Below are 9652 nucleotides of genomic sequence, written 5' to 3' on the forward strand. Positions count from 1 at the left end.
CCAGGCAGGAATATGGTGGTAGTCGGATGGACGCCTGTTAGAGGGGTCTAAAATGTGTAAGCAAGGAGAGGGATGGTTGCTGAGTAGATGCTACAAAATGAGTGGATGGATGGGTGCAGCAGTGACAGAGTGAGCTGTAACTAAGCGAGGCAGGGAGGTGGAGGAGATGAGAATGGGTATGGATATTTGGACAGACAGAATGAGAGTGGATTTGGCAGTGAGTACTGTGTGTCTCCATCTGTCCCTGCTCCCCTCCTCTCTCGCTTAACACTTCACTCGGAACAAGTCATGAAGCCCCCCCGCTGGCTTTTTGTCTGCACCACTCGTCCTCTCCCTCTGTCATTCTGTCCGTAGTTCTACCTCCTCAAGCAGCAAGTGACATATCTGATATTTGCAGCAAGACGCAAACCCAATTTTAAATGTTAATTACAATCTACTCATCCAAACAAATGAGTCATGATTAGATAACCAATAAAACGGTCGGTTTAATTTGTCTGGAAAGACAAGACAAAAGAGGGGAACATAAGAAGAGCCGACGGCAGGAACAATAGTTTAATGAAAGACAAAAGAAGTGCAATAACATCAAGAAGGAGGCAAGGAATCACCGAAGACAAGAAAATTACTGAGCAAACATTTATCTGTCGGCTCCTTCCGCTCCTTACATGATGTGTGCTGATCTGTGTGTCTGTGTCATAGGACGCCATGCAGCAGTGGTACCAGCACTACCAAGCAGCACAAGCTCAGACCTATAACACTGCGGCTCCACAGGACAGCACAGCGGCCGACTACAGCAAGGAGCACACACAGGTAATACAAGGAACACAAAAAAATCTGTTTTTTTTTTTAAATAGGAGCAGAGCATCTTACATTGATTTTTATTCCTCCGTACTGGTGACAGCTGTGGTCAAAGAGCCATTATGTTTTCAAGTAGAGCATCTTAAAATCACCCTTGTTCTTCAAATTTGGCACAAATGCCCTAAGGATAGGCTGACTAGAAATGAGTCTGAATACAGTTCGATTGCTGATTTTTTTACACTACAACTAAACACCCCTCTGTGTTTCAGGCTCCAGCAGTCTCCTCCTATGGGTATTACAGTTCCTACATGCAGGCGGTCTCACAGTACTACGCCCAGCCTGCCACTGCCAGCCAGGCCTACGCCAGCAAGGTATACACACACACACACTCACACTCACTTTCACACAATCTTGACACCAGACCAGTTTGATGAGACAAAAACATCAATTAAAGCTGCAAGCAGCATTGCGGGCCCTGGCACACCTTGGGGCCATCGCTGTCTCCTCTACTATGCTCTCCTCTCATTTCCAGAGACATACAACAAACACGTTTACAACAGAAATTTCCTGTTGCCAGTAGGTGGCGCTGTAAGGGTATCATCCTATTAATATATATATATCTGTTCAGACTCGGGTACATAGCAGTACTGTAAGATTTTGTCCACATTGCATGAAGTATGTTGGTGGTACTGCAGAACCAACATGTACTGTTGACATGGCAACGTACCAAGCTAAAACAGAGGTGTACATGTTAGGGGGCGCTATAGAGCCATTTTCCCATGTGCGTTTCAAAAGTCAGCAAAGTTCTAAATTTGTCAGCCGAATTTTTATTTTTATTTTTTTTATTTTTTTTGGGGGGGGGGTACGTGACATAACAAATGGACTGAGGCAGCAAAAATCCAGTGTCTACTGTATTTTACATTAACATTTTTGTCAATAAAACCATGTGCTTCTGAAGAGAGAGAGAGAGATCGATGCAATGATTTCAGTACTCCTGTCTGCTATTTAAAAACCAGTTGGCTTGCCTAAGCACATTTACACTGACTGCTTCATAACCCAACTCTCCCTTTAAACCCAAACAACTTCCTGTCACTCAGAGCAGGGTGGAAACTATCTGTGCTGCGGCCCTCGGTGCTCCAAGCTGGTATTTGTATGCAGTTTGTCCACATGTTTATTTGGAGAGTGTGACCTCTCTCTAAGACACTGATACCCTGTTAGGGAGAACACATCACTCTGCACCCAGCAGCTGATAGCAGCCATCTCCACACACTGAGCAGCCAGGTTTCAGCTTATCTGCTCCTGCTGGAGGCTGTGTGTGTGTGTTGAATTACTAATTCTGTGGGGACCAAAATGTGTTTTTACACTTAGAAAAGAATTAACACTAACATAAATTTAGAAATTGTTTTGCTTTAGGAACGAGTTTTGGTTTGTCTGACGTGCTTGTGGAAGGTGTCACCATGGGTCTTGTGGTATAGCTGTTTCACATTCTGCCTCACTGAGTGCTCTCCAGATGGATAAAATGATATCATGGAGACATGATATGATGGGTTTTCTTGCACAAACTAGACTAAAAATATGTTGATGTAATATTTGGAGCTGGTGTCCACAGAAACAACAGATCTCTGCTGTGGACTCTAGTGTGGAGTGTTCGCCTTTCTGCCACTAGAGGGCATAAAGGTGAACATCAATGAATGAAACAACATGCCACCTAAACCTAAAGTGAAAAATGAAAAGCTTGTGTGTGTGTGTGCCTGTTTTTAGGAGGTGGATGTGTGTAAGCCTCTCGGAGTCTCTCTGCACGCTGTCAGTAACGGCGCGGCTCCTCCACCGGCTGTCCTGCCGGCTGCAGCCGTGCTCCCAGCCTACAGCACTCTGCCTTTAATGCCGGGCTTCCTCGGGGCACCACACCCTGCAGCGGCCGCACCGGCCCCCGTCACACCTGCACACACTGCCACCACTGACTGGAACACCTACTACTATGTGAGTAGAGAAAATCAATGCTATCATACAACACGTGTGGCTGGAAGAAACATTATTACTGTTTACTTTTTTTGAAGTGAGAGCAAAAAAAAATCCAAACATTTCATATTGCAGTTAAGCACTTCAGAGTCTCCTCTACATCTTCTGTTATTAGCAGGCAGTGTTGACTGCAGGGATCATGTCAGCCTGGTCACTTCTGTATGCTTTTATGTGTAAGAGGCTAATTCTTAGTAGTAATATAAATATGAGAAAAGACTATTATTTTATACATCTGAGTCTTCAGAAAGAGTCGGAACACTGTTGTTTGCTTTATAAATAAGAGTGGATAAGGTAAGATAGGACTTTATTGATCCCCGGAGGGAAGTGAAGTCATTGCAGCAGCAGAACAATAAACAAGAAATAAAGTCAAAATAAAAAAGACTTTATACAAAAATAACCATAAGATATAGAGATGAGAAATACACAGTGGTGTAATTTGTCCTATTATGAATATCATGGGAAAATACAAACACTATTAGGAGTATTAGTATTAGTATTAGTAGTTAGTAGAAGAATTATACTGTTGGTGAGTATATCATTGCGCTAAGAGAAAGAGAAACTTCACTGGTTTTCACCATTAGTGTTGACGTGTGCAATTACAGAGGTTGAAGTACAGGAGGGAAAACACAGCAGCAGTCCTGTGTGACACTGATGTTATACATTCTGACCACTGCCGGGACAAATGACCTCCGGTAGCGTTTCTTTTTTTGCTCTGTAAGTGCTGCAGTCTGTAGCTTGAAGGAGCTACCCAGGCCCCCCACTGTCTCACACAGAGGGTGAGAGGGGTTCCGGATGCTTGACAGTCTCTCACCTACAGTGTCCAGCGAGTCCAGAGGACAGCCCAGGACAGAGCTAGCCCTCAGTTTGTCCATTTCCATGTTATGCCTTTCTGTTAATCCACCACTCACAGCTGGCAAACGCATAGAAAGCTGCTGATGTGACCATGGTCATGGAGGGTTTGTAGACCTCCGTTTACTCAGGAGTTAGAGGCAACTGTGTTGTCCGGTCAGTCCAGGTTATTAATGAGGTAACTGAGGCTAACTTATGTGCTGGCCTACAAAAAATCCTGCTGCACTCTTTATAGCAGGGTGTGTGGCTGCCATTGATTGACAAATCATTACAGATGTGCATGCACAGTGTCAGTCAGATCCACACCTCACTCCTCCACAACTCTCACCCTGCTTTTTTGAGGAGACTCGTATCTAACCTTTCCTCACTTCTAGCTCCACCTCTCTTCTCATTTCTGTCTCGTCAGAACCAAACACGGGGCCATAAGAGGGAGTATCCTCAGCTGGCAGTGCAGGAAGTGGCAACATCAGACGGCGCCTACATCGGGCAGCACTCTCAAGGCCTGGGGGGGCAGTACGCCGACTACTTTAAGAGGAAGAGGCTCTAGTATGAACCAAACCACCTTAAAGCCTAAAGCTTACAGAGGGGGAGGCACAGGATGTCACAGCTCCCTCTAGTGGCCTTTCTGTGGCTGCCATTTTTTGCATCCCTACAGTAGGTATGGAGCTTTTAGAAATGTAGGGTTGCAAATGGCTCAAGTGAAAGCAAGCCATAGTGCTCTTTGATCTGGCACTCACACACACACACACACAGACACAGACACAGACACACACACACAGACACACACACACACACATACACAATGTTGCTTTTGTCCTGTTCAAGCCTTAAACTGTCAGCCAGTGTGTTAACTGTACTTAACGGATATGATCTTTTCTAATATAATGTAAACTGATGTATCTGTAAGCTGCTTTTGTATTTAGAAGCAGGCGACCTGTCTGCCTGCTGAACCCCTCTTAGGACTGGTCTAAGGACAGTCAGGTGTCTCCCTCTGTGTCTCTGATGTTGCACGCTTTGATTCGTCAGTCAGACTGACACCTGTTTTTTCCCGCCTCATCGTCTCTTCTCTTTTTTCTTTTTATTGCCCACACGTTCCTCTTTTAAATCTCCCCGCTGAGAATTAGAGTGTGTGTGTGTGTGTGTGTTGATGTATGTGTGTGTCTTGCTCTGCTGTATCTGTAGGAAGTGTCAGCCATTTCAATCCCAAGGTTTGGGAGCACATCAGGAAAATAAAAAGGGCCTGAATCAGTCACAGGCCTTGATTGTGGTGACTTAACAATAGCTTCCCTAAATGAATGGACCTTTCTTATACAGAAAAAATATTAGCGGCTGGTGTAAATACTGCAGTGTAACACAGAACATATAAAGCCATGCGTAACAGACAATATCACACATAATGGATGTTTTCAAGCTCCTTTGTAAACGTATTGTACAACAGAAAAGATTTATTAAATGTCTGATTTTTTTTCTTCAATATAAACTGTTATATATATATATTTATAATCTAAAATATTCAAATGCAGTTCATTAATATTCAAATGTGTATGGACTGAAGTGAAGTTTGGTTTTTAAACATTTAAGCCAAATATTAGGGCACAGTCCTCCTCCTCCTCCTTCTTCTTCTTCTTCTTTTGTTGTAACACATTTCAGACATTTATCAGGACATTTTGTTGAAAATTGTAACTGGAGCTTTACTTCCATAATCCAGCTGTCACTTATCATAAAGGTTTCAGTCTGTAAAGTAGAAACCCAATCCAGACTACATACTAAAAAAAGTCAAATCAGCTGCTATCAGCTGACCTCCAAAGCACCTAAAAAAGTAATAATATTTTTGTGGAGACACCTGTAGGCTGTTTTTTCTTTAAGACTTAATTGTCGGTGACTTTCAAGACTCACAGTCTGACTGCACGGTGCACATATTGCGTCATTTCCTGTTATTAAAAACCACTGAGGTGCAGATTTTTAACTGTAAAAAAACAGTGTACAGTTAGTATGTAGTATGAGATTGGGGCAGTTTGATATTTTTTATTCATGTTTTTTGCACATGTACTAACATGCTGCTTTGCAGGTGAATTTCTGCACCTTAATTTTAAATTATTTTGTTAATCAACAGCTGATTAATTTGATTTATTTAAAAATATATTTGTTCTTTAAATGTTTTTTTTTATTATTATTATTATTATTCCTTCTCCAGTTCTACTTCTGCCTTTATTAATGTTCGTGCACAGGCAGTTTGTGTGTGTGCACGAGCCTCTTGTCTAACAAATCGGCAATAACTAAGGCTCCAGCTACTGTAGAATGTTGAATGTATGCTGAGTTCACGCAGCATTGTATAGTACTCGGCTAATAACGGCTCGCACACGGGATGAAAGTCTTTATATTCTGCTCGTAACTATCCAATTATGTATCTCTCAGCAGAATATTACTTGTGTCGCCATGGTAACCGCACACACACACACACACAATGTGACAAAAAAAGGTGAGATCAGATAAACGTGTGAGTTCAGTCCAGATATGTGGTGCGAGTTTCCCGTTGCCGCGGTAACGGCTTGTTGTAAACAGGATTGTGCACGGCGCTGACGTGCGCAGGAGTGGCGGGGTTGTTTATGCGCAGGTTTTAAATGGTTAAACATTAAACTAAGGGCAATAATTGACACATTCTGGTGTTTTTCAGCTCTGTATGTTTCGATTGATTGGACAGCGGCTGCTGTTTGTCACTTGCACTCGGAACGGTCGGGGCGCTCAGTATTTACACAGATGCAGGTCGGAATCAGACGGTGTCCTTTCAGTGTGCACGTTTACTTTCTCTGCATTTATCCACAGACGCTTCCTGAGGTTGGATTATAACTTCAGTTAATGTTCATTTTTCCTGCATTTAGTCTTTATAATATAACATTTGCTCATTTTTTCACTCTTGTGTGACTCTTCGGTGAGATCATCAGGCTTTTATTTTGGCATTTCTCTCTTCCCACCACTATGAAAATCAGATAAATTAAAATTACACGAGTGCACCTCTCCAAAATGACTTTAAAATGACAGAATGTTTCATAATGTGGCTTTAAATTTACATCACTACAAGTCATGTCCTGGCTCTAGATGTGTCAGATTAATCTGATTTTATTCTGATTTGAATAAAAAAAAAATCTGCTTCCACATTTTTTGCATGTCCTCCTCTCATGCACTTCTTTAGATTTTTATTTTCACCATGCCATGTTTTCCTCTGCCTGCCTGAGCTCTGAATCAACACTCACATACATTTAATGGCAACTTGGTCTTCTGAACCCACGGGCTGTCTCGAGGCCAGAGTTTGATTTGCTTCACAGTGTGAGTGGTTGAAACGCTGGACTGAAGTGTGCGCTTTCTGCCAGGTGATTGCTCTCACCTCCACCTCTCTAAAAGGCTTGATAGAAATGTGTGTGTGTGTGTGTGTGTGTGTTATGACCCGGAGCCGGAGATGGGGCCTCTGCTTGTGGAGGTGAAGAGCTGAGGCAGCTTGTCTGGTTTCCTGCCTGACGTCTCCCTCAGTACATTCAGGTGCTGACGTTCCATCCGTTCCTCTGTGTGTGATGACATCACTGTGTGTGTTACAGAACTGTATTCAGCAGATCTGAGAGGAGGTTTCTATTTGGAGTAAACAAGGACAGCAGCAAAACTAATGTGACTGGATTTCCTGGTTGCACGGCTACTTCTCAGCGTGTTTAAAGCTGCAGCTCTGATCGTACTCTAGAGATGTGCTCCTTTTGATTTTGTGTCACAGAAAGAAAGAAATGTTGGTGCCAAGGAGCATTTGTGCTTTTTGAATTGGAGCCATAACAAACCAGAACCAGCGCAGTGTCATTATTTCAATGTTTTTTTCTACATTCATTTGGATTTGGCAGCGACTCTGTTTACCTGCTTCAGCCTGTTGCAGCCAGATTAACACATCTCTGCACAATTAACACAGAGGCCTGTGCTGCCATTAGTGATTCCAGTTCATGTTGTTGAAGTCTCACCTGTCTGTCTGACCATCTGACACTTTGTTGGCATCTAATAGGAACATATGGTTTCTCCCCACTTATAGATAAAACTCACGTTAAAACATGGAGTCTGACTTTAAACACTGTCTGAGCGTCTGATGCTAACTGTACCATCTCTGTCTCCATGTCTGAACTGAGCTGACTCCTCTTTGATGCTTCTGCAGGTGTTTTATGAAGGCTGTAAAGCTTCCAGCTAGAGATGCACCGATTTTTGGGCCAATTCCAATTTATGTTTTTTCATCGAGTTTGACCCGCGATACCGATTTTAGCCGATTCCGATTTCATTTTTGTAGAAATAGAAAATTCGAACATAGAAATGCAATCAGTAATGTAATGTCTGTCTTAAACTTAAGGTGAAATATGGAGATATTATGCTTCCCAGTGTGTGACATCCCCACACCACTCTTTATGAAATAGACCTTCATAAATCATGGTGTGGAAAATTCACTCACATTGTAAAAGTGCAGCGTTATGGAACAACAACATGCTGCATACTTACCCTTTCCTCTACCATTTTATATATATATATATATATATATATATATATATATATATATATATATATATATATATATATATATATATATATATATATATATATATATATTCTATGTAGTGCCAGATCATAACAAAGTAATTTAAGGTTACCTTTCCTATAGAACAGGCCCCTGTGCTGCTGATGCTGTGCTCTGTGGTTCATTTCATATCGTATCGTATCGTATCTCTGTCCAATCACGTGGAAAAACGACCAATTCCTGGCAACTGGCCGATCAATCTGTGCATCTCTACTTCCAGCGCTTCTGTTTCCCTGTCTAAAAATTGCATGACATGTGCTTTACAATGACTCTTTGTGAGTCACGATGCTCAGTATTTACATGAAAGTTAAAACTAATCGATCACATTGGATGTCACTTTGTTGCTTGTTGCTGCCTTTCCTTTCTTGTGTTTTGTCCTTTTGGGCCATCGTAGAAATATCCATGTCGCCTTGGTGTTTTTAAAGACACCTTAACACGTGTTGTTTAAGGCTTTACTTTAGCCTAGCTCATCTTAACCTGGTGGTTCCTTCGTCAAACCTATCATTTAATAAATCTATAATTAGTAATCAGCACTGACCTTCAGTGCCTCTCTTCATCTTCCACCATCAGCCTGGTCCCTCTTTGTTCTACCTCACCAAACTCTTCCTTGAGACATCCTGTCCAGTGTGGTCCATCCTACAGCTGTGGGTGTAAACAGTCAAGTTCCCCATGTTTGACGACTCTCGCCCAGGTGCCAGTGTTGGTCGGACTCCTCTTGAACTCGTGTCCACCAGATGGTTTTCTTGTACCTTTCTCCAAAGTAATGTGCAGGTCCTGCTGAAGCGTTTCACAGAAATTGTTGGTGATTACATTTAAATCTTCTTTCAGTAGGTGTTCTGTGGAGAACAGTCTGACACGCGAGCTTTCACAAAACAGTCCATTTGTGCTGCAAACACGGTGTACACTTTCAGAATGGAGTCACATCTGCACTTGCAGCTTGATTAAAGCTCCTGTTGCCATGTCGTTCCATCAGGGCTGAACTTTCTTAATGTCGCTGAATCGCAGATGACAGCTGAGCTGCTGTTTACTTGAACTGGAGCTCTGCGTGTGTGTGTGTGTGCTGGAGCACGTAATTGTGTGTATTTCTGTGGGTGTAGCTCTCTAAAAATGGGCTCCTGGCAGGTAATGGGGTGGTGGTGGTGGTGGTGGGGCGGCAGGCTGAAAGACAGAGAGGAGTGGAAAAACAACTCCAGCTGCCTTCAGCTGCTCAGCCTGCAGGGATTTTTCTTTCTTTTCTTTTTTTTCCCCTGTCTCCTCGCTCAGTGAAGTGTTGGCTACGTCTGCCAGACTCCTGCATGTTGCACATACCTGTAGAGCTGTCACACACACACACACACACTCTGTGTCCTCTCTGCTCTGGCATTTGTTTGTATGAGATGAACTCTGGCAGACCGAGCC

At 42.7% G+C, this 9652-nt stretch overlaps 1 protein-coding gene across 1 annotated transcript in view; it reads left to right on the forward strand.

The window, feature by feature from the left end:
- Positions 1–8071, forward strand: part of raver2 (ribonucleoprotein, PTB-binding 2) — a 69337-nt gene extending 61266 nt beyond the window's left edge. Inside the window, exons 13-16 of the mRNA XM_028404663.1 lie at positions 697–807; positions 1065–1166; positions 2557–2775; positions 4070–8071. Coding sequence (XP_028260464.1) covers positions 697–807; positions 1065–1166; positions 2557–2775; positions 4070–4210 — 573 coding nt within the window. The 3' untranslated portion in view covers positions 4211–8071. The remainder of the gene's footprint in view (positions 1–696; positions 808–1064; positions 1167–2556; positions 2776–4069) is intronic.
- Positions 8072–9652: the final 1581 nt, after the last annotated feature.

Source organism: Parambassis ranga, chromosome 4, assembly GCF_900634625.1.
Source record: "Parambassis ranga chromosome 4, fParRan2.1, whole genome shotgun sequence".
NCBI classification, from domain to species: domain Eukaryota; kingdom Metazoa; phylum Chordata; class Actinopteri; family Ambassidae; genus Parambassis; species Parambassis ranga.